Raw genomic sequence first — 26,521 nt, 5'->3', positions numbered from 1 at the left:
TGGACCATAGTTGGAGAGGTAGCTCATGTTTAAGTTAATATAGATACATATGGCTACATGTAGAAATATTTATGTATATGTGTGCATGTGTGTGCACATGTCCAGGTGGCTTGGGATAAAGCTCTGTCAAGAAAAGTTTAAGAAACTGTCAGAGCCAAGAGGAGACTAAAGAGACATGTCAACTAAATGTAATATGGGATCCTGGAGCAGACAAAGGACATTAGGTAAAAATTAAGGAAACCTGCATGAAGTATGGAGTTTGGTTAATGATAACGTATCAATATTGGTTCATTATTTATAACAAATGCACTATGAAATATAAATAATAAAGGAAACTGGGTACATGGTGGGGAGTAGTGTGTGGAAACTTTTATCTCTCTCTCTTTTTTTTGGTAAATCTAAGACTATTCTAAAAATTAGTCTTTTATTAAAACAAAACTCCTATAGGAAGGGCAATGTCAGAAGGGCTGCCACTTATGATATAGTACAAATTTCTTCTACGTGGTTCAAAGGACAGAATCAGGTCAAAGTGTGGGAATTATAGGGAAGTAAATGGAAATTTATGGATCAGAAAAGTCAAATCAATACTACCATCATGTTATAATGAACTATAATTGGAGAAATGTCTGGTTCAGTAAAATGAAGAATTTTATAAAATTTAGAGTTGCACATAAAAGGTAGGAGTCTCTCTGAAGCATTGACTTTCCCATCAGGTGGAAGCCACCTGATGATCATCTGTGCAAAATGTGCATGGAACGGAAGGCTGGGCAAGATGTAATCTACAAAGTCCTATCAGTTTGTAAGATTTATTCAAGTGACTTCTGGATGTATGTCTTAAGAGCTTCCTTCGGTTTGGATTTTCAGTGTCCTCCAAAGGCCCTTGTGTTGAAGGTTTAGTCTCTAGCCTAAGGCACTCCTGGGAGTTGGAACCTTTCAGAACCTGGCCTCCTTCTGTTTCTCTCTTTAATGTTCCAGCTGCCACGAGATGAGAAGCTTTGTTCTAACACATGCTCCCCGCTATGATGTCCTGCCTTGCTACAGGCCCAAAGCAAGAGAGACAAGCTACCGTGGACTGAAATCCTCTGAAATTCTGAGGCCAAAATCAATCTTTTCCTCCTTATATGATTATCTCAGGTGTTTTGTCATAATAACAGAAAGCTTGCTAACACAAACTTTATCTTTCCTCTCGTACAACCAAAGCTTCAATCTATTGAACACAGCCATGCTTCCCAACCTTTGTCACATCATGACACATACAGAAAAAATTTAATACTTGTACAGCAACGAGGGTCAAGATAAGAGGCAACTCACAGCCAGGGGTTCCAGCTGCCCCAGGTCTAACCAAGCCACCCCCAGGATGGGTAGCTTCTACATCTCTGCACCCCATCTCCCATACTCAGATAACAATATGTTGTTGTGCAAGATTATGAGCTTGGTGACTCTGTTTCCTGCAGTTTCTCCAAGAGGCACACAATGTCCCATCACAACACTACATTCTACCATGGCAGGAAGAAGAGGGTGTGATCTCCCATATTCATAGCAAAATACCACCTTTCTTTCAGACAGTGAATATTGGTGTCATTGTCCTTTGGCCCTGCACTGATTTCTAAGTCAATGCAACAGGAGTCTCTTTAATAGTCTCTGTATCTACATTTGAACTCTCCTGTGTAAAAAAGACTTTATTCACAGGGTCACATGGCAAAGCTGGGGCTTCCAGTGCAGCCCATGAACTGTGGCTGGATTCTGGGAAATAAGAAAGGGCACTAGGGAGCTGATAGAGCCTTTTCCACTTCTCTGTGTGCATCGCTGTTCTTAGAAGTTTCCAAAACAGCCAGAAGTCAACTGTAAAGCTCCTTGATTTCCCAAACCTTTTATATAAATATGCACTGCTTTTATAATTTAAAAATCCTATTATTTAAAAACAAAAGGGCCAAATATGGTGGCACAGGACTCTGGAGGCTGAGGCAGGAGGATCCCAAGTTCAAGGCCAACCCCAGCAATACAGCAAGACCCTGTTTCAAAATAAAAGATTAAAAAAAATGACTGGGTCATGTGGCTCAGTGATAAAATTCCTCTGAGTTCAATACCCAGTACCGAAAAATAAAAATAAAAACAAAAGGTATTACAACAGGTAATTATCAAAGGTTCAAATCAATGATGGGGCAGGAGGTACTCTGGGCAACTGAGAGCCTAGATAGAGTGGATTAGATTATAGAAGAGGACAGAGAGGACCTGGGCTGGGAGAACCTGGGAGGATAGAACAGGAGATGCTGGCTGGGGTGGTTAAGATTCTCCCCCCTAGAGGCCCTCATTTAAATTCGAGGGCTCCCCTGTTGTCTCTATCTGTGCTTCCCATAGCCAGGTCATGGACCCACAGGGACTGGACACCACACGAAAATGCAAGTAATTGGTTGATCCGAGCCTAGAGTTTCTTGTCCTGACCCAGGGCCCCTCCTCGCCTCTCTCCTGTCTGTTTTCTGAGCTAGCTAGCAAGTTCTCACTAGGCCAGGCACTTAGGTTCTCACACTTACTTTGTTTTCTCAGCCAAAACCTTAAACCATAGCAGGTGGCAAATTCTATCTGCTGCTTTATAAAAGCCAGCTCACCTTTCTCAAATAGAAGCTGTGTTCAATTTAAAAGCTAATTAGGAGAAAGGTGGGAAATTGAAACCAGCTTCCCCACCCCACCGCTCACCTGTCATTTATGTAAAATAGCTGCAAAGTTGCCAAACTGATCTAGTTACCAGCTCCTGTGATCAAGAGTCCTTCTTCCTACCTCAAGGATTTTTCCAGCAAACACCTCCCTTCTACCTCTCTGAGCCAGAAGGATGCATGGAATCACAGGGTTACGATGGACCTTGGGGATGCATTCATTCGCAACATACTCACTGAGCTCGCCCATGTGCCAGTCACTAGATTAAGCACAGAAATTACATGGCCCTGACTCCCTAGTGGTGGAGACCAGAGGCTCCCCAAGTGAGTTCTATGCAGCCAGATTTGGGAAGCACATTCTAATGGAATCCCCTTTGTTTTCTGTTATGCCATTGATGTTTATGTAGCCTTTCTAATTATTTTTTAATTTTTTAAATTTATATATGACAGTAGAATGCATTACAATTCTTATTACACATATAGATCACAATTTTTCATATCTCTGGTTGTACACAAAGTATGTTCACACCAATTTGTGTCTTCATACATGTACTTTGGATAATATCCATCACATTCCACCATCATTTCTAACCCCATGCCCACTCCCTTGTCCTCCCACACCTCTGTCCTATCTAGAGTTTGTCTATTCCTCCCATGTTCCCCCTCCCTACTCCACTATGAATCAGCCTCCTTATATCAGAGAAAACATTCAGTATTTGGTTTTTTGGGATTGGCTAACTTCACTTAGCATTATCTTCTCTAACTCCATCCATTTACCTACAAATGCTCTTTTATTGCTGAGTTATATTTCAGTGTGTATATATGCCACATTTTATCCATTCATCTATTGAAGGGCATCTAGGTTGATTCCACAGTTTAGGTATTGTGAATTGTTCTGCTATAAACACACAGGCTGTGTCCCTGTAATATGCTGTTTTTAAGTCCTTTGGGTGTAGACCGAGGAGAGGGATAGCAAGGTCAAATGGTGGTTCCATTCCTAATTTTCCAAGAAATCTCCATAGTGCTTTCCATAATGGCTGCATCAATTTGCAGTCCCACCAGCAATGTATGAGTGTACCTTTTCCCCCACATCCTCACCAACACTTATTGTTGTTTGTATTCATAATAGCTGCCATTCTTTTTATGAATTATTTTTATCTCCTCCCACAAGATTCTATGGCAATGAACATTAGGCCCTACATGATGTGCCAATCCTGGAACATCAAAAGCAGTCAGTCCCTCTGGATGGCTCACATGGGGGTCCCCCAGGTGTCACCTTGTGTATCAGTATCCATACCATCATGACAAAAGCCAGGATTGAGCTGAGGCCTCACCTCAGACCAATTTGGATTTGCTGAGCATCTCACAATGGGGGTAGGGTCTTTTTTTTTTTTTGGTACCAGTGATTGAATTCAGGGGCACTCAACCACTGAGCCACATCCCAGCCCTATTTTGTATTTTATTTAGAGAGAAGATCTCACGAGTCACTTTAGCACTTTGCCATTGCTGAGAATGGCTTTGAACTCGCAATCCTCCTATCTCAGCCTTCCCAGCCTCTGGGATTTCCGGCATGCACCAAGGTGCCTGTCGGGGTAGGATTTTTATGTGTCATTTTCCTTGCTTGGGGAGCAGGGTCTGCTGTCGACTGCCTCTTTGTAAGATATCACAGGGAAGGGCCTCCACAGCAAATCTACATTAATCAACATAAGCTGACTGCAATAATCATGAGCCTCTCCCTTGCAGGAACAAGCGTGAGAATGCTCTATCAAACTTGTAATTATCACTTATGATTCTCTTACTATGAATAGAATAATCGTGTGAGAATAAAGATACCACTTTCAGACTTAGTATCCACCAGTGCCCTAGTTCCATGGTCTCCTTTCCTGCCCTTCCTTTATGCAGCTGCCAGAGTGGCCTTAGGAATAAATGTGAGCATTGGCCACGTTACTACCTCACCTACATTTCCCTGTGACTTCTCAGGGTACAGAAGTCCTGAAACAAAATACTCCCAGCCTCATCCCTTGTCATGACCTTGCCCTACCCTTTCAGCACCCATCACTGGAAATGTCTGCAGTTTCCAAATGTCATGCTGTTTCACATCTCAACACGTTTGCTCCTGCTCCATTTCTACTGGGAATGGAGCAGAGCTTCCTCCACTTCATGCCACCTTCATTCACTTAGTGAATTTAGCCACACTTGAGCTCTTCTTCTGCTGGACTGTCAGACTCTTTACTAAAAGACCTGGGTCTCAGCTCAGGATCTCAAAGCCTAACACAGTATCTCATGCTTGTAGGCACTTAAATATTTCCTGAAGGAAAGAAAGAAGCGGCGAAGGAAAGAAAGAAGAGGAGGAGCAGGACATCCTAGTATTTGTCCTGAAAGACTTGAGACAACTCGAAGGAGTCTAGGAGTCAACAGAGCTTTGACTTCCACTCTCTCTGGTTGGTCACCCACTGTTTCCCAGTGTGGCTTCAACCACTCTCCTAGAGGCTTTCATTCCCACCAGACCTCTCCTGCTCCCTGGCACTTATTTTCGGAAGGAAAGCTTCCTAATTGCTTAATTCACACACAAGAATCCCATCTGCCCATACCCCCCCCCACACTCAAACGCCACTAAGTTTTCCAAAAGAATGCCAGGAAAAGGGAGTATCTGTCCAAATAAATGAATCTCTACTCAAGGATGATATTTTAGGTGTTGGGGGAAGTAAAGAGATGGTTCATGAACCCAGCCAGGCAGGAGCACATTCCCATTATGGGTCACACTGACCTGATCATGTAACCTCTACATCAGGGTGAAGGAAAGAGGAACACAGAAAGGTGGAATCCCCAATTGCCTGTCCCACATCCATGTCCTCTGCCTGGGCATTCTGCCTTCCCCCTTCCCTAGTTTGCATTCTCATTGCAGCAGGCCCCACCCCAACATGCACATGCTCCAGGATACATCCTGCCTCTTCACTTTGAAAGCTAAATGTGACCAGATCTGCCCCCCCCCCCCCATTTAGGACTAGTTAGAGCAGAATTTCAAGATTCACTGCCTCAACTTATTACCTTAGACAGAGACCTGGATGTCCTCATCTGCAAAGTTCGGGGGAGAAAGCAGAGGAATACTTAGCAGGCATCAGGCCACTCTGGTCCCCTGTCCCTAGACCACCCAGCCTTTTCAGAAAACCACACCTCCATTGAAGAATCCAGCCTCAGTCGAACCTCACAAGCTATTTTTCTGGTTATTTTTTCAGTTGGCTCCTCCTTGTTTCTTCCTCCTCTTCATTTAAAAGAAAGAAAAAAAAAATCCCTAGTACCTGGTTGTGGCTAGATGGACAGGTGAAGCTCAAGTTCAGTGATATCAACTCACAGCTTCCTCCTTACAGCCTCTGTAATCCTTTCCTAGAGGTCAGAACAAATGTATTCAAATGTATTGTTCAAAACAAATATATCAACAGAGAGAGGCAGGTGATCAGGAGAGAAAACCTTTAGGGATTCTCTACAGAGCAAACAGGTTAGAGGATTAGCCCAGCAGACCTTGCAAAGAGCTGGAAGAAGAAAATCTCCAGCCAAGGGATTTAACTGCTACCACCAACACAGACCTTCAGCAAATCACGGTTTCTCCCTCTCTGCTACTTCTAGCCAAGAGTCTACCCTTAAAGCCCCTTTGTGGTGCACAAGGAAGCCCAGGATGCCTAGATAGGAAGGAGCTGCCTCCTGATTACACCCACAGCCAAGGCTGGACTCTGGAGACCCATTAGCACAGTGAACATGACTTGCCACTTGGGAGGACCAGGTTCATATCTCACTGATGCCATATCCTCTGGGAGGCCCACCTACCAGCCTCTGACCCTGGTAGAGATGGAAGGAGGAGACCCTGGCCATCCTTGAGTGATGGGCATGAGACAAGCCTGGAAATCCAGAAACCAGGAGTCATTTTTGAATGCACTTAGTGCAACCTGCTGATTCAGGAGTCCACTAATGGAACTTGAAAAACCATGATTCCGGTAGCAAACTTTTGGAATACATAATATGATGACCTCATTTTACAGATGGAGAAAGAGAGGCTAAAGTCAACCAAATGACTTGTCCAAGATAACACAACTAATGGTAGCAAACCTAAGTCTATGTACGGCCTAAGTCCTCAAGTGTCTTTTTACTGTGTCATACTGCCATCCAGTGATCTTTTCTGATCTCTTTTGTATTCTACCATGAAACATGGGGACAAGAGATTGTAAACTACTTCCACTCCAAAGATCTCAAATTAAAATAAGTTCATGCTTTTATTCCAGTAGTACCTGAATATAGAATACAACAGAAACACTTAGAAAGAAGCATTTTTCTACAAATTAGACACTAAATTTCCTATAATATAAAGTAGATTTGTGCATCATGCAGGCAGGTTAAAGAAAATGATTTCTGGGGCTGGGGATGTGGCTCAAGCGGTAGTGCGCTTGCCTAGCATGTGTGGATCGCTGGGTTCCATCCTCAGCATCACATAAAATTTAAAAAAAAACATAAATAAAGATGTTGTGTCCATCAAAAACTAAAAAATAAATATTAAAAAATTCTCTCTCTCTCTCCGGCTTAAAAAAAAAAAAAAAAAAGAGGATGATTTCTGAGGCTGTTTCCATTCATTGAGATTTATTCCATCCTATGCATGTGTATTTTTTCTGCTCAAAGTGCCCCTAGCTCACAGCTTCTTTGAGCAACTCCATTGTTTCTGGGCCTGTGATAAGGTAGAATATCATGGCTGGTGGGGAGGATGTGGCAGAGCAAAGCCACTTACTTCTTAGCAGCCAGGAGGGGGTGGGGGGGACTGGGACAAGATATACGGTCAAGGATATGCCCCAGTGATCCACCTTCTCCATCTAGGCTCCACCTCCCCAAGTCTCCACCACCTCCCAGCTGCGCCACCAGCTGGGGATCAGGCCTTCAACACGAAAACCAATCTAGCACGTGACTGGGTCTTACTCCCCTGCTGAGCGGTGTGGCATCCCGTGGCGGGCACACTGCTGGTTAGCCTGGGTCTTCTAGGGTTCTAGAGACTGTCTTAGTGCAGGGGTGTATCTCTCCACATATCCAGGGATCCAATCACCTCACCTGTCCTTGTAACCCTGCTTCCCTTGACTTTCATTGGATAGGATTTCCTAAGAATTTAAATTTCCCTAATAAAAGCATGCTTGCTCTCTCGCCAGCCTCCCGTCCTGGAGCTTGGTTTAAAGGTAAATTGTGTGTCTGTGTTTTATTTCTAATGCCTTGGGAATTTCCCCTGAGTGACCTTGAGTTAGCCGGTTGTGCTGGATGCAGATGGCACTGGAGTACATTTCAGAATCAAACTACAACAATATTGAAAATCCAAAACATTGACAATACCAAATGCTGGCAAGAAGGTGTAAGAGTAATTCTCATTCACTGATGGTGGGATGGAAAAATGGTACAGTCATTTTGGAAGACAGTCTGACACAGTTTCTTACAAAGCCAAATATATGTTAGTACATGATCCAGCAACCATGCTCCTTGATATTTGCCCAAATGAATTGAAAACTTGTTTACATAAAAACCTGCACTTGAATGTTCGTAGCGACTTTATTCTTAACTTCCCCCTAAATTGGAAGCAACCATAATGTTCTTTAACAGGTAAATGGATAAACAGGTATACCAATGCAATGCTGTATTATTCACTGAAAAAAAGAAATGAGCTATCAAACCTCTAATCTACATACTGTGGGGTCGGGCTCCAAATTCCTTAATAGGACGCCCATAGCCCAAGAGTTAATAACAAGAATCAACAAATGGGACTTACTCAAACTAAAAAGTTTTTTCTCAGCAAGAGAAACAATAAGAGAGGTAAATAGGGAGCCTACATTCTGGGAACAAATCTTTACTCCTCACACTTCAGATAGAGCCCTAATATCCAGAGTTTACAAAGAACTAAAAAAAATTAAACAATAAGAAAACAAACAACCCAATCAACAAATGGGCCAAGGACCTGAACAGACACTTCTCAGAGGAGGACATACAATCAATCAATAAGTACATGAAAAAATGCTCACCATCTCTAGCAGTCAGAGAAATGCAAATCAAAACCACCCTAAGATACCATCTCACTCCAGTAAGATTGGCAGCCATTATGAAGTCAAACAACAACAAGTGCTGACGAGGATGTGGGGAAAAGGGTACACTTGTACATTGCTGGTGGGACTGCAAATTGGTGCGGCCAATTTGGAAAGCAGTATGGAGATACCTCGGAAAGCTGGGAATGGAACCACCATTTGACCCAGCTATCCCCCTTTTCGGTCTATTCTCCAAAGACCTTAAAAGAGCGTATTATAGGGATACAGCTACATCGATTTTCATAGCAGCACAATTCACAATAGCTAGACTGTGGAACCAACCTAGATGCCCTTCAATAGATGAATGGATAAAAAATGTGGCATTTATACACAATGGAGTATTACTCAGCCCTAAAAAATGTCAAAATCATGGCATTTGCAGGGAAATGGATGGCATTAGAGAAGATTATGCTAAGTGAAGCCAGCCAATCCCTAAAAAACAAATGCCAAATGTCTTCTTTGATATAAGGAGGGTAACAAAGAACAGAACAGGGAGGAAGAGCATGAGAAGAAGATTACCATTAAATAGGGACGAGAGGGGGGAGGGAAAGGGAGAGAGAAGGGAAATTGCATGGAAATGGAAGGAGACCCTCATTGTTATACAAAATTACATATAAGAGGAAGTGAGGGGAAAGGGAAAAAAACAAGAGAGAGAAATGAATTACAGTAGATGGGGTAGAGAAAGAAGATGGGAGGGGAGGGGAGGGGAGGGGAGGGGGGATAGTAGAGGATAGGAAAGGCAGCAGAATACAACAGACACTAGTTTGGCAATATGTAAATCAGTGGATGTGTAACCAATGTGATTCTGCAATCTGCATTTGGGGTAAAAATGGGAGTTCATAACCCAATTGAATCAAATGTATGAAATATGATATGTCAAGAGCTTTGTAATGTTTTGAACAACTAATAATAAAAAATATTTAACGTGAAAAAAAAAAGACATTGAGGAGCCTTACTGACATACTGCCAAATGAAAGAAGCCAATCTGAAAAGGTGCAGTACTGTATGATTTCAACTACAGAATACTCTGGAAAAGGCAGAATCATAGAGTTAGCAAAAAGAGAGATTGCTAGGGTTTTGGTGGGAGGTGGGGTCAGGATTGACTAGGTGGAGAATGTGGTATTTTTAGGTCAGTAAAATTATCCCGTATCATGCTGTGATGGTTTGTACCTAATAATATATATTTTCCAAAACCCATAGAATGTGCAACACAAAGATGCAACCAAAAGTAAATCATCGTTTTAGTCAGCTTTTTAACGGCTGTGACTAAAGGACCTGACCAGCACAATTATAGAGGAGGAAGAATTTATTTGAGGGCTCATGATTTCAGAAGTCTTAGTCCATAGAAGGCTGGCTCCATTTCTCTGGGCTTGAGGTGAGGCTGAACATCATGGCAGAGTGTGTGGCAGAGGGAAGCAGCTCACATCAAGGTGATCAAGAAGCACAGACTCCACTTCCATGTACAAATACATACACCAAGGCCACACCCTAATTCCCCGCCTCCTTTAGCCTCACCCTACCACTTCAGTCACCACCCAGTTAATCCCTATCAGCAGATTAAATCACTGATTGGGTGAAGAGTCTCACAACCCAATCATTTCTCCTTTGAGCCTTCTTGCACTGTCTCACACATGAGCTTTTGGGGAACACCTCACATCCAAATCATAACAATCATTATTAGTTAATAATGCATCAATATAGGTTGATAAGTTGTAACAACTTTCCAGTAATGCAAGATATTAATAATAAGATAAAATAAGGAAGGTGATGAAGTATCTGGGAACTCTCCTCTCTTCTATTCAATTTTTCTATAAATCCAAAACTACTCTAAAAAATTAAGAACATAAAAACTGGCAAGCTAACAAACCAGATGAAGGTATTTGCAGTGTATGATATTGGTAAGGATTAATAGTCAGAATATATTAAATATTCTACAGATTAATAGGAAAAAGACAACACCATAGAAAAAAATATTTACACAATGAAGACAAAAACAGGGAGTTTAAAGAAGAGGAAATATAAATGGCCTGTTAATATATGAAAGGGGGTTTAGTCTCATTAATAACAATCATTCAAATGCAAGTTTAGATACAATAAAAAATTGTTACTTACCTACAAAATTGGCAAGATAAAAAGTCACATAATGAAGAGTAATAAAATGGATGTGGAACAATTGAAACTTGTGTGCCCTGCTGGTGATAAAGTGCACTGATGCCAATGCTTTGGAAAACAGTTTGGCATTACCTGGTAAAGTCAAGCATTCACATATTCATTACCTAGAAACTCCCTTCCTAGGTAAATACCCAGAAATGGCTACCCATTTGCACCAGCAGACATGCACAAGAACGTTCATCGCAGAATTATTTTTAATAATAGAAACACAAGAAGAAACAGAATGTCCAATGACTGATGAGATAAGCATGCCCAAGCAATAGGGCAGAGCAGTTAAACTGATAGATAATCAGGTTCCCAAGAACAAAGGTGATATTTATTCACAATATCTGAGATTCAAAGCACAGGTAATGATCCATCTCAAGAGAGCCCTGGACAATCCAAGGACAGCCACATGCAGTGGCAGGTAGGCTAGTGTAGGACTGAGCATGAAAATCACATAGCAAAACACTTAACAGTATGATTCCTGTATATCAAAAATGAGAACATGCAAAATTAACCAACATATACTGTGCAAGGCTTGGAAATATCACAGGAAAGCAACGGAATAATAGCTGTAAAATTCAAGATAGAGGTTAGCTCAGAGGGATCAGGATGAGATTCAATGGGGAAGAACACTCAGGGGACTTCTTCAACTCCATGTTGGGCACACACAAGGGTGTCACATATATTTCTTAAATGTCCTTTTATATATATTAATAATGAGAAGCAATTTTTAAAAAGCATTCATGAATTACAAAAGAAAACCTGAATCCTGATTTCAGGTTTTATTACCAGGATGACTTTGAGATCTTGCTTTTCTCTGTAAAACGGGGGTGATAACTACCTCAAGGTTTTTGAAAGGAGCAAATATACAAAACTAAACCCATATGGGTAGGGTGGGGATTTCTTCTAGTATCTCCTTAAACACCCATGTTGGACAGATACTCCATTTTTCACGGACTCTAGAATGAAAAGTAGCTATTTTTTTCTGATTCATTTTATCAGTCAGAAACTCCCTCCTAAGCCGCTCACTTAAGCATCCTTTCCACAATAAGAAATGCAACCTCCAATATTTGTTCTCTTCTCTCTCCAAATTACAGCAGCAATGGGAATGCAAAACAAAGAAACTGGTACTTACCGCGTAGATCTCAGGAGGAAAAGTGGGACCCTGGGAGAGAATGGAAAGAAATTGCATAATTGTGCTCCTTCAAGGCTCCAGATCCATTCCAAATTACATTACATAATAATACATGCCTAACTTTCATTGAGATGCCAACTCTAGATTGGTTGTATGTGGTTATAGTTTAAATGGTTTGACGATTTAGTTTATGAGCATTACAAGTTCTTCTAGTCTGAACCTTTCATTTGCAATGAAAGGTAATTCATTACCATAGATAACAGTGTGCTAGTGTGCCCCCCCCCCCAAAAAAAAAGACCTAAACAATTCTGGCAACTGGAATGTGTTCTTTTCTCTCTTCAGTTTTGAGTGTAATTTCCACTCTTTCCTTAGTAATACCAAATGGTTGGACTGGGTTTCTGTGTTTAATTTTGGTTCTGCTTTCTGTAAAAGGACTGCTGATAAAAGACAGAAATGAGACAGAGGGAAGGACCCTCAGATACCTTCCTCTACTGTGTGAGACTCAGTTAAGAGCCTGTCTCATAAAACCCCGTTCTGTTAAATGGAGAGAGAAGGAAAAGTGAAAGCATATTCGAAAATCTGCCAGCCCCAGAGTTCATGTTCTCTTACCTCATCAATACCACTGCAGTCGGGGAATGTAAGACTAATTATTCCAGTTTCACAAATGGTCAGAGACTTAATGACCTAATCGAGATCTCACAGCTAGAGTTAAAATGAACATCTGTCCACACATGATAGAAAATAACTAACAAATGTCTATAATCCCTAAAAATTTTGATTTCAGTAGTCTTTAAAACTTGATTGGGAGATTCTAAATATATAACCAAGGTGGAAATAAAACACTGTCAATCGCAACCCTAACCACGAAGGAAAATGAGAGCTAGTCATTACCATTCTCAACATTTTCACCAAAATCTCTGGCCTTCCTACGAAGAATCTCAATTTTAAGCCCCATAATAATTTGTTAACCTGTTTTCTTTTTGACTGTATCTCCAACACCTAAAACAGTGTCTGAAACAAGTAGACACTAAGTATTTAAAGGGGCAAATAAATAAACACTCCTGGGTTTTATTCCACAAGGACACTTCAAGTGCTAGTCTGTGCCAGTACTATCCTAGTTATGGGGACTCGGTATTGATCCAGTCTAAGGATACCTTTGCTGTTACGGAATGTCCCTTTTACAGCATATGTTCCACCATAAATATAATGCAGGCTACCTAACACAACTTTTCTAATAGTCATGTTAAAAAGTAAAAAGAGACAGGTGCAATTAACAATATATTTTACTTAACATATTCAGGATACTAGTTTAATATGAATTGATCCAAAATTATTTTTACAAATTCCTTAAGGTATTAATTGATACGTTATAAAATTCACCCAATTCTTAAATAACATTTAATAAGTTATTTTACACTCATCCAAGTCTTCGAGATCTGCTGTATATTTCACATTCACAGAACATCTCCAACTGGACCCGCCACACACCAAGGGCTCCCTAGCCTCATATGGCCAGTGGCTACCATGTTGGGCAGTCCTATTGTGGAGGGTGAGACAAGCAATAAACATGTAACTGAAAAGGGTAGGAAAGGAAAGCCTGTGTAAAGAAGTGAAGGCAGCAATTGAATGATTTAAAGGATTTAAGAAAAATAAGAAATAAAGTAGATACTTTAGTAGGTACCTGCACTCACAATGCAGAAAAGAGAAATGGTGTCTTTAGCACATTTCTGGATGTACTTTGTCGCACCTATTTGATTGTCAGGGATGCTGCAGAGTCATATCCTAAATTAACAGCACTCTCTTCCCCATGGCCTTCTCCCAGGTTCTCCTCCTGGCAGGACCCAACCTGATATTTGGAGTCCTGACAGCTCCTCAAATCCCAGAAATCAGCTGCAAGCCAATGTTGTTTTCTTTGAAGACAGAAGCAGGAAAGTCAGTGTCCTCCAGCTTACTAGCTGAGAGGCCCGAGGTCCAGAGGGAGTATCTGCTGCTTCTCCCAGAGTTAGGATAAACTATAACACAGAGCATATCCTAAAGTGCATTGAGGACCACTGTGAGAGTTCTTTGATCCTCATCAGCTAAGCAGAAAAGATGGAGAATCTCTACCAGCGTTGAAGCCAAAGGGAAGACGGCTCTCTAGTGGTCATGTTACACATTTCAGTCAACGAACGGGGGCACTGTGAAACAAATCCCTTATAACTAGATGGAGGACTGACTGCACCATTGTCTTCAGGACAAATGAAAACAATTTTTTTTTTAAATCCCTTGGCTAAATTATTACCAAGTTACATATTTAAAATATTTTAATCTGGGATGTAGCTCAGTGTACAGTACTCACCCAGAACAAGGTCCTGGGTTCAACCCCTAGCATAGCAAAAAATAATAATAATTAAATATTTGATTATTAATATGATTTTTGTTTATAATATATACTATGAAATACTGAAAATGGAAATTATGGTTAATGTGCTTAAATATTCAAAATACGGGGTTGGGGCAATTGATATGCTAAGATTCACAGCCCTTCATTTCCAGCGCTATCATAAGTGAAGGGATTATAATTCATATGATTCACTTTTATCCATCAATTGATGTCATATGTGTCCACTGAAACTTAAAATTTCACACACAGAGGACAGTTATTGATGTGTTTGTACTTCCTTACTCAATCCTATTAAATAAAAAGGGATAACAAATCCATTGGGGGATGCCAATTGATGGTGAAAACATAATTATTTAAATCCCACCAGAATATTTAGCAATGCAAAGACCATAGTTACAAGTTTAAATACTAGTTAAAAATGATACTGGGAGCTGGGCATGGTGGCATATGCCTGTAATCCCAGAGGTTTAGGAGGCTGGGGCAGGAGGATCACAAGTTAAAAGCCAGCCTCAGCAATTTATTTAGTGAGGCCCTAAGCAATTTAGTGAGAACTTGTCTCATAAATAAATAAAGGGCTGGGGGTGTGGTTCAGTGGTTGAGCCCTCCTGGGTTCAATCCCTAGTACCAAAAAGGGAAAAAAAAGATACTATGAACTTGCTGATAGTTATTGTAAAACACAACATAAATGAGTTGATGTGCATGTGGTATTTTTATTTTTTATTCCTGTCATATAGCTACAGAAAATTTGCTTTCCTTAAAATTAACTTAAATGCATAAAGAACTTTTTAGAACAACATTTAGCAGAGTTGGTACTACTCATCAGAGGCACAGAATAGAGTGGGTACATATATGGATTTGAATTCTGTCCTCCAGACTTAGTGATCTAGTTAACCTTGCTCAGTTTCCCCTCCTGCAAAATTAGAATAAAAGCACCTGTCTCTAAGGGTTCATGTGAGAGTCATTTGACCACTCAATAAATGAGTTCAAGCAGATTTTAAGACAAAAGAAGAAGAAAATGAAAAAAGAAAAATTGCAAGTTGCAAAACTCATGAAGATTTTGCTGAAGTAAAATCATGACTTCTTCCTTCTGAGGTTGTAAGACTCTAAAATTTAATAGAATGTTGTATTTATTATATTATCATGTTTTGCTTTAGATTTACTGTGTCAAATACTTTAAGGTAATTTTCATCAAAAGAAATATGTTTTAGATACTAATAATATTTGTACCTACAAATTGCAAAATAAACTCTTGCTATTGCATGTGGTAAAGGCAGAGGTGGGGTGTAGAATGATAGGCTTGGCTTTGGTCCATTCTTGGGAGTTGTAACTCTGGGGCACAGAAAGCTATGACTAAATCAGGAACACTACCTGGAGAAAGTGACCTGGGGTTATAATTTCAAGGAGATGGTCTGTGATCTGTGAGAGGATCTAGGGAAGGCCCCAGTAGGCAGCTGAAGGCTGACTCTCCCAGATAGTAATGCAGGCTGGATGCTTTGGGCTAAAGTTTGCTGCAAAACATTCTGAACAAAGATCCTAGACAAAAGGAGCTTTTTAATACCCTGAGGAATTCAGACTGAGTGAGATTTAAAAATACATATAATATAGACGTTGATCTCATAAACCGTAATCACTCTCACTACATCATAGGGTCTTACCTTCAGTGCTCTGCCTTCAGTTAGTTGAGGCAGAGTAAAAAGAGATGGTCTCTGTGTTAGGGGAAACACATTTTCTGGAAATGTTCTTGAATACTTGTTCAGAATTATTGCAGGACATTGCTGGTATGGTTGCAGGTATGAGGAAGAGAATAAAAGGTACTGTGGATAAGTCACTAATCCAGAGGCTCCCAAATGCAAGCTGCCTGCTAGATGAAATCTTCCCTGTCTGGCTGCTTTTCCCTCCAAGCCCACCCAGACCTCCACCAATCAGCTGGGGCCTTCATATCTTCCCCTTATACTATCCTCAAAGGTGCTTGGGCATAACAACTGCCAGGTCCCAAGATTTCACAATGATATCTCTTGTCACTAGTTGAATTTCATGAATCCTTACCTTCACAGAGGTGAAATTTTGCTTCTTTTTTGCTTTCAAAATTGGGAAGGAAGTCAAACTCGGTTTCCTTGGCTTTTTATCGTCCATCTGAGTCTTGCAGGAAGGAGAGCAGAAAAAATTAATTGGCAGTAGGAATAAAATATAAGTAATGGTCCACACACTCCAGAGAGAAGAAAGAAGGGTGGGCCTGAAGGAAAGAAGGGGGCAGACACAAAAGCAAGGGCGGACTGGACTCTCTGCTTTTCCTCTTGCCTCCCTTTCTAGTGGTCTGATAGGGTTTGGAGGGCAGAGGGAGAGGCAGGAGCCAGGGAAGGAGGAGGAGTAAAGCACGTGGTTAGCAGTTTAAGACCCCCAGCAAACACCATTTCCCCTAGTTAACTACAAAAGAAACTCCATTCTATTGCCACAAATACAATATTCCCCCCTACAATATGCATACACTAGTGGGCTACTGGGTTAGATTAATGCCTACAGAAAAAGAAAGGGGGAAGGTTGGTAGAAACTTTTTCTCTGGATCTTATTCAGCCATTTTGTACCTTCTTCATGCAGAGCACAATTCTATGACTAATTAACTGACTGCAAGATGGAAAGACTTGGAGATGGGGGCAGGATGAGGAAAGTGCTAGGGGAGTGATATTGGCCAAATTATAGAGTTATATTGTGTGCATGTATAAATATGTACAACAGATCCCATCATTATGTAAAACTATAAAGCACCAATAAAAATGTCACAGAAAGAAACAGAAAAATTTGTATAATACCATGGAATCTAATTAGAGTAGTGATTCATATAACTGGATGGTGAGCCTTCAAAGTTTCCTGGGACACTTATACATTAGCAAAACATTGTGGAATCTCCACTCTGTGTCCCTTGGAAGTCCCTTTACAGTCTCTAACTCTATCAAGAGCTAAGGGAATAAAATACACAAGAAATAGGGGCAGAACAGGGACCAATGCAAACGTCATACCGGCTTCTGCACATCACTCACTCCACACTGGGAAGCTCTTGCAGACACTATAATCAACATGGTGGTGTCACCATGTTGAAACTATTCAAAGACTAAAGACAAACCAGGATATTTATTGCAGCATAAATATTTAAAAATTAGAACTTACTTATCTCTAAATGATGGGAAATTTAAAATATGGCACACATATATTTTATGGGATGTGATGCAATCATTTTTTTAAAAATGAGGTAGATCAAATAAGCCAGCCCCCAAAAACCAAAGGCAGAATGTTCTCACTGATAAGTGATGCTAACACACCATAAGGAGGAAGGGAAGGGAAGAATAGACAAAGGGGAATGAAGGGAAGGGTAAGGGATGGGAATAGGAAAGACAGTAGAATGAATCAGACTTAACTTTCCTCTGTTCATATATAAACACATGACCAGTGAAACTCCACATCATGTTCAACCACAAGAATGGGAAGTTACACTCCATGTAGGTATGTTATGTCAAAAAAAAAAAAAAAATCCTACTGTCATTAAAATTAAAAAAAAAATACAAAAACTTTTTTAAAATAAAAATAGAAGAATCACTTTATAGCTATCTTAAAGTAAACATTAATCAAAATGATATGGCTTAAGGAAAAGTGAGACTCAAGGAATATGATAAGTTTATTTGATATTGTTTATTTAATCTATAACCAGTTAGTAATCAATAGCTACTCAATGTTGGGGAAAGGAATCACCCCTAAGGAACTGTGGGTATGAGTGAATATTACTATAAAAATTTTGAATTCATATCTTGCCTTTTATATCTGTATATACCTAGGATTGAAGATTTTAAAAAATAAAGAAAAGAAACCTGAAAAAAAATTAAATGGCTATGATTGGATCTCAAAAAAAAGTGGTTGATCTTTATGTATGCTCGTAATATATTGAGCAAAACCAGTAAAAGAACGCATATAATATGATTCTATATTTATTTTTTAAAAGATGTTTGCATACCTTTTTATACAGGTATAATGAAGGATTTGGAAGAGAGGAACTAAAAAAAAAATTACTTCTGAGGAGTAGGACTGGGGAAGGTAAGAAGATCAAGTTGTTTTTGTTTTTTTAAGATATAGGATCTTGTCATGTTGCCCAGGCTGGCCTTGAACTTCTAGGCCCAAGTGGTCCTCCCACTTCAGCCTCCCAAGTAGCTGGAACTACAGGCTGGTGTCACCATACCTGGCTAGGGGAACATTTATTTTCACACATACAAGCACACACACATGAAAAAAATCTTTGAGAAGTAAACAAAAAAGTGGTAGTCTCTTCTCTACTGATGATCAGTTTGACTTCTCCCTTCCTTCCTTCCTTCCTCTCTTTCTGCAAACGTTTGTTGAGTCAATTCCACCAGATACAGTCTGTGCTCTAAAGGAGAATTTGCTCTCCAGGAGAGGAGACCCATGGAAGCAGACCGTTACAGAGCATGCGATCCACACACTAACAGACATATCTAAAGAGTGCATGGAGCACACTTTGAGATTCTGGCTGACCCTGCTGGGAGAGTTGTGTTAACCCTCACACCTGAGAAAAGCAGCCTGTTCTTGAAGGATGAGCAGGATGGGCACAGAGCCAAGGTAAGATGGATGAGACTGCACAGAGAATAAAATGTGGAATTTCCAGAAACTGCAATCACAGGAATCAGACATCGCTGGCAGAGGGTCAGAAAGGAGGGTTGGATTGTCATATAGTGTCATACGCATCATATAGTCCAAGTTAAAATCTTGAGGGCTATGTGATTGTGCTAAATCTGAGCTGACAAGATCAGATTTGTGTTTTGGAAACATCTCTGTGGCAATAGCACGGAGCATGGTTCGGAGGAGCTCAGTTAGCCATTTGGGGTACATAGGTGAGAAATGATGAGGGCCTCAGCCAAAGCAGTGAGGGAGAAGACAGAGAGCAAGCATGATCTTGGGGATAATTTGGGAGACTGAACCGGTCAATTTTCACCTTCAACTGGACATAGGATTCGTAAAGTCCCCAAATTGGAGAAAAACAAATACAACACTTTTTCATTGCTAAGGCTCTTCATCAGTCTTCCCTTCATCTACTTCCCAGGGGAATGGAGACTGTGGAAGTAAACGTACATCTTTCCAAACAACTGAAGCTCTTTTCTCTGTCCAGCTGTGGCAGCTCTGTACGTAAAGAGAAGAAAGCCCTGAAGACAACGTGGGGACTTGGAGTCTAGCTTTGATGCTGCCATGATTCTGAATGAGCCCTATGTCTTCTCCAGATTTTCACTTTCCTTGTCTATAAAACAAGATGACCAGATGAACCAGATGACCTCCTAAAATTCTAATTCTATAGAAATACTGTCAGATTCTCTCTCTCTCTCTCTCTCTCTCTCTCTCTCTCTCTCTCTCTGTCTGACACACACACACACACACACACACTCACACACACACACACACACACACACACACACACACTGTTAGGATGGCCTTAGTCCTAAGCTTAAGCAACTCCATTTTAAATACTCCAGTTTGAAACCTGCAGTCTCACTAGGCACACCCACAGAGCCCTCCAGTATGGTCACAATCAAATTCCTTCCCCTCACCCTGATAAGCAGAGTGAAGCCCCTGGCAGGCTGTCCTCCCCTGATAAAGGAAAAGGTGAGAAGATCAGGGTGGAGACCACCAGACCAGATGTTTCTGACCCCAAGGTAAATGATGTCACTGAGAAATCCATGGTAGCTGATAAGGATTGAAAGGGGGGTCAAAAGCCTCAAAATTTAGTATAAATGATAGAGCAAATGAACAGGGATTCAGCCAGCCGAAACAAGGATGCACTCGAGCTAGAGAGTCTGATGAGGACCTGACATCCCATCACTTGTTTCCTGATCTTCTGTGTGATCCTCACCACTCTCAAACTCTACCACCTCGTCTGGACCTTGGTGAGAGCCGCAACTTCTCCCTCCTCCCCACTCCTCAACCGGTTGTCCACTCCACGCCACGAAAAGCCTTCCTTGGTTCCAGACCTGGTCACTGCAATCTGAGTGTGCATCTGCTGGACATAAGGCCTAAGGCTTAAGACTTTTGAACTTAGCCTGCAGAGGAAATGTCTGTCATTAGCCTATCATGATTAAGTGTGTTTTGCAGTGCTTAGAATTAATCTTGAATTGTGTGCTGTGAATCAATTAATCTAGAATCGTTTGCTGTGAATTGATTATGTCTATTGTAGAGCCTAGCATTAAGGATTGTCGTTTTCTTGATTAAGAACCTATAGAGTGAAACTGTATTAAGTAATTTGTGTGAATAAAGTATTGAAAGGGGCAGAAATGCGTGGACATTTTTTATTTCTCCCCTTGACTGCATACGTCACAATTTTGCCCCTTCCTGACACTCACTTTTATGACTTATTCCATTATTTCCCTCCCTTTCATGATTCTGTAGTTATCACAGACTATTTTGTGCCTTTCTATGCATTCAATCTGACTTCCAAAAATAACACTTGCTCCCTACTCAAAGCTTTGAAAATGCCACTTTTTAATCCTCAAAATATATGGCAAATGATTAAGAAAAAGAATTAAAATATGTCTATATTTGTTTGTATCTTGTTGCATGAAGGATTGAAGAAAACAAACTTAGTTCAGAGCTAGAGTAAACAAATGTTCCTTTTTTTTTTTTTTGGAACCAGGTATTGAACCCAGGGGCACCTAACCACTGAGCCACATCCCCAACCCCTGTTGTATTTATTTAGAGACAGGTTCCCACTGAGTTGCTTAGGGTGTCACTAAATTGCTGAGGCTGGCTTTGAACTCATGGTCCTCCTGCCTCCCAAACCACTGGGATTATAGGCTTGCGCCACAGCACCTGGCTTGGAGTAAATGTTCTTTTGAGAAATGAATCTAAAAAATGAATCAAAAAAATTTGTTATTTTCTTATATGTAGATCGGAAATTCCCTACCTCTCCACACCACTCTCTTTCTTCTGGAATTCAACAGTATTTTTTTTTTCTCATTTTGTCACCTGATCAACAGCTTTAATGTTACTACTTAATTATCTTAGATGTATACATTTTTTATCTCATCTCCATTGTGTGCCTCTTGGGGGCATGGATGATGAGCTTGTTTTTATTTACTTTAATTCCTCATGAGAACAAGCGAGGTCAGTGGCTTGTCCATTGAAAATTCTTGGTGCCAATTTTCTGGAAGAATAGAAATTTGAAATCGTTTAGATAATTCATCAAAAATGTTCAGAGCATCAACTGTGGGCCAGCAACTATGTTAAGCATGGGGAATTAAAGATAAAGAAAACAGAATCCTTGTTTTCAAGGATTTGGGAGTCTGTCTACAGACTGCCCCACAAACAATGGTGCCAGCATCATTGCACAGCATCTTCTACATATGTATTATCTGTGTGTAGAGTATTTCAATGTCCTCAAAGAAAATGTCTTCTGAGATTTACCTGTTATGATTTATGATTTCAGTATTTCCATAGCCATTGTTAGTGGCTTAATCTTTATTCCTTGGGACAAAAAATGTGGCAGTGTGCTTGTAGGAATGAAAATTAATACAGTCATTGTGGAACACAATAAGAGATGCTTCAAAAAACTAAAAATAAAATTACCATAGGACCCAGCAATGCCACTTTCACCCCCATGTTTGTTGCAGCACCATTCACAATAGCCAAAATATGGGATCAACCCAGATGCCCTTAGCAGATGAATGGATAAAGAAAATATGGTATATTTACATATTGGATTACTAGTCACACACACACACACACACACACACACACACACACACACACACAATGAAAATCCTGTTATTTGTAGTAAAATGGATGCATCTAGATAACATTATTTTGGAGTGAAATAACCCAGACACTGAAAAGATAAATACCACATGTTCTCATTCATTTAAGGAGACCAAAAATTCAGCCTTGTAGAAGTACAGAACAGAATAGTGGTCACTAGAGATGGGGAAGGACAACAGGGAGTGGGAACACTGAGGAATTAAGAGGGACTTTTAGGTACTGGGAAGGGTGCTAAAAGGAAGGGGTAAGGGAGGGGGCTTGAATGGAAGAGGGGCGGCTGGACATAAATAATGCCCATGTATATAGACCTGGAAATATTGCAGTGAATCCTTCAATTTGTACAATATTTGCCAATAATTATAATTTTTAAAAACCTGACTACTCCCCAAAACTGGGAAAAAAATAAAAATAAATTGTGGCAGTGAAGGGGTAGGAGTGACCCTGCCCCTTTGCATCTCTTTGAAATGGAAACAATGTGTTTAATGTATTTAAGGGACACTCACTTCTGCCCCTGTCCTTGAAATTCTTCATGGTTCAGTGACCCCAGACTCTTAAGAGGTGTTACAGACTTTAAAAACCATCCTGTCCCTTTTCCCTGCCTGGGCAGGAATCTTCTCTATGGTTTCCTTGACAATCATGTGTCCGTGCTGGAACATTCCTCAGACACACCCCTCTGTTTTTCCAGGAAACTCATTTCACACTTAGCTGTTAATTCACATATGGTTGGCTCAATAAAAATCTGTGGGAAGAATAATTGATATTGAGCAAAATATCTTCTACTGATCCTTTGCTATTCTCTGTGAAGCAACAAAGAACAAATCTGCCTTCCTTCCTACTCAAGAGTTCTCAAGTGTTCAAACCTTAAATAGAAAAATATTATTATTATTATTATCATTATTTTTACTCTCCTGTGCACTTACCCATCTCCTGGCATTGTGGGGGGTTGTCTTAAATGCCTTTTCCTATGATAGAGCTTGATCTAAGCCTGACAGAGCCTGCATTGTGATTGTTCCCCCTCTATTTTCTAGTTTTTTATGATCTCTTAAAGTGGCTACAGTTTTCTGGAGCCTAACCTGTGTTCTATGCAAATGAATTCTTTGATATAAGGGGAGTAACCAAGGACAGGGTAGGGAGGAAGAGCTTGAGAAGAAGATTAACATTAAACAGGGATGAGAGGTGGGAGGGAAAGGGAGAGAGAAGGGAAATTGCATGGAAATGGAAGGTGATCCTCAGGGTTATACAAAATTACATATAAGAGGAAATGAGGGGTAAGAGAAGAATAATACAAGTGGAAGAAATGATTTACAGTAGAGGGGGTAGAGAGAGAAGAGGGGAGGGGAGGGGAGGGAAGGGGAGGGGGGATAGTAGAGAATAGGATAGACAGCAGAATACCTCAGACACTAGAATGGCAATATGTAAATCAATGGAAGTGTAACTGATGTGATACAGCAATCTGTATACGGGGTAAAAATGGGAGTTCATAACCCACTTGAATCAAATTGTGAAATATGATATATTAAGAACTATGTAATGTTTTGAACGACCAACAATAAAAAAAAAAATCAGGATGGGAAACCATTACATCCCTTAATGTGGTTGTTGTATTTTTATTAATGTAGCTGTCACACCACACTCACATGGGGGTTGGAGTCACCTAAAGCCACAACTCTCAGCTCCTGGTCCTCCACGAGTTTGAGAAGCATGCATTCTAGCCAAGTTGTAGACAGCAACATGGAGTTGGAGAGGGCCAAGTTCAGTGGCTGGCACTGCTAGAGATCCCCTTTAGGCTTAGCTTTTCCCCCATGAATAAGGACTCAAGCAGAGAAGGCTTAAATCTCTGAACCAATTAGGTATCATCCGTGTTTGAAGAATTTCTTAGAACCCCTAGATTTACACACCTACCACATGCATGTGATGAAATCACTCAAACATGACAAAAGACAGTTATATTAGTTGTTTCTAAGGCGGTTTGAATTTTTCTATATCAATGATCTATAAGCTGAACAGTGAAATTTGAATTATGATTAATGATGCTGGCAGTTATTTAAAACATGTTAGAGGGGTCAGTTTCTCAAGCCCTGACGGGCTTGTGGATATTTCAAACATAGCAAATGTCACAAAATAACTAGACTTTGAAATTCTCAGTTTGCATTGTTCATCATCTTTTTAAAGGAAAAACTTGCTAATATTGGGGACCTCTTAAGAGCGGAAGCAAGCACCACTCAGAAGCAAAGCTTGCTTCAGATGTATGAATAGCACAGTCTACTGTACAATAACACACTCTAGTGTCAAGGGGTTGAGCTCCAGCTGAGCACAGGTGCGACCAAGAATAAGGGGCGGGCTGGAATATGCTAATACCAGCCACAGCCTCATCAATGCAAGGCGTGTGGTTGCAGACTCCTAATTACTTCCGAGCGAGAAACTGCAGTGAAGAGGAAGAAAAGGAGGAAGAAAATTTCAACGCCCAGTTGTTGGGGTGAGTGCTGGAAGCAGTTTCAGGGTAGGTCTTATGTATTCCCTAGAATCTCGCGCTCCCTTTCCCGCACTCCGCTGGAGTTGGTGTTGCAAAGTTCTATTAACAGCAAAATATACAGAAGTAGCGTCCTGAGGACGAGGCTGCCGGGAGCAAGGTCTAAAAAGGCATTTTCCTTCTCCTCGCACCCACACCCGCCCCACTGTCTCCTCGGAGCACACTTGCCGGTCTACTTTTTTGCATTCGGTACACCTTTCGTCCACCCGCTCCCGCCGCGGATCTTCTTCCCTGGTAAGACTTAGCCGACCCTAGGGGGCTCGGGCTCGCGCCTTTCTGCCTCCTCGGCCCTTTCTTGGTCCGGGTGAGGGTAAGAGGTGGGAGGAGCTGCATCCGGCTGGCGCAGACTGCCCTGGGGGCTGCAGAGGATCCGGTGAGTGGCCTGCAGGGTGAAGGGGAGGACCACACCCTCCTTCCGTCGCTATAGGAACGACATCTGCCCTTTTTGTGACTCCAGCTGAATGAGCTTATGCTCTCTGGTCCAGTCCCAAATCACCTTTTACATCAACCTAAAGAACACATCTTACCCCTCCTCCCCTTCTTTTGCCCCAGTTTTTTTTTTTTTTTTTTTTTTTTTTTTTTAACGGACCAGGCAACATTTGAACAAAATCCAGGGTAGAGAGATGAAAGTAGGTTAAGCACACCAGACACGTGAAAGTAACCTTTCCCTCTCCTTCTTCAAAAAAAAAAAGCTTGTGGAAGTACATAGCAAAAGTTCTATGTACTCATCAAATGAACACTTTCTTGAGCATTTAGTCTGCACCAGGTTTTAGGAACGCATGAAAAGGAAAGTTATAGTTGAATGACATAAGTTTATGCTGGAGTACAATGTCTGGTGCAGGGAGAAAATAGACATGCAAATGAAAGCTAAGTTGAACTTGAGCTTTAAGAACAAATATTATAGAGCCCTGTAAAGAAGGCAAGTAAGTCCCCACAAGTCTGAAGGTCCAGACCCATGTGGAAGCTTGGTATTCTGGGTACCAACAATCAGTTTGATGAGGCAGGGTCAAAGGTATACAGGGGCAGATGAGACAAGATTGAAAAAGCAGATGGCGACCAGTCATATATGAAGTGGCTTGGAATTAGATGGGCTAAGGAGTGTGTGGACTGTAAAGCAGAAAAGTGCATGTTCAGATTTTAGGAAATTTCCCAGTCACATTAAGGAAGTTAGGGAAAGTAGATTGAGAATCAAGATGCTGAGCTGGATGGGGCACACTGTAATCCCAGCGACTCAGGAGGCCACAGCAGGGGGATCTAGAGTTCGAGGCCAGCCTCAGCCTCAGCCACTGGCCAGACCCCCTAAGCAACTTAGACCCTGTATCAAATTTTAAAATAAAAAGAGTATGGTGGGGGCTTGGGATGTAACAGTGGTAAAGCACCCCTGAGTTCAATCCTCAGTGTCCACCCCCAGCCCCTCAAAAAAGTCAAGGCAAGGATACTGCTTAGAATTAATAAGTGATTTTATTTCAGGGTAAGAGCAAATGGAAAAGCAGTTTCAAGAAATTTAGAAAATGAAATAAAGCTTGGTAGCCAGATGCAAAATATAAAAGACTGAATTCCAGGATTACACCTTAGACAGCCTTGATAGGGTGTCATGTATCAACAGAAAATTCTACAGGAAGGAAGTTGTTGAGGGATGGATCCAGATTGACTCACGTCCAGTTGCCAAATATCAAGCAGCAAGTCTGGTGTCAAGATCAAGATGTAGAATAATGATCGTAATTTGGAAGTCACTGTCACAAGTAGTGATCACTGGAGTCTGAAAACATC

The 26,521-nt window shown here is 40.9% G+C and overlaps 1 protein-coding gene across 1 annotated transcript in view; it reads right to left on the bottom strand.

Moving 5' to 3' along the window:
* DYRK4 (dual specificity tyrosine phosphorylation regulated kinase 4) overlaps positions 1-16,560 on the bottom strand; it is a gene marked incomplete at its 3' end in the record, with an annotated part of 43,631 nt that extends 27,071 nt beyond the window's left edge. Inside the window, exon 1 of the mRNA XM_081310771.1 lies at positions 16,471-16,560. Within this exon, the coding sequence (XP_081166897.1) occupies positions 16,471-16,557 (87 nt within the window). The 5' untranslated portion in view covers positions 16,558-16,560. The remainder of the gene's footprint in view (positions 1-16,470) is intronic.
* Between the last annotated feature and the right edge of the window lie 9,961 nt (positions 16,561-26,521).

Source organism: Spermophilus citellus (genome assembly GCF_964194105.1).
Source record: "Spermophilus citellus genome assembly, chromosome: 10".
In the NCBI taxonomy this organism is placed as follows: Eukaryota; Metazoa; Chordata; class Mammalia; order Rodentia; family Sciuridae; genus Spermophilus; species Spermophilus citellus.
Note: the sequence above shows the minus strand (reverse complement) of the source record. Positions and strands in the feature narration are given on the sequence as shown.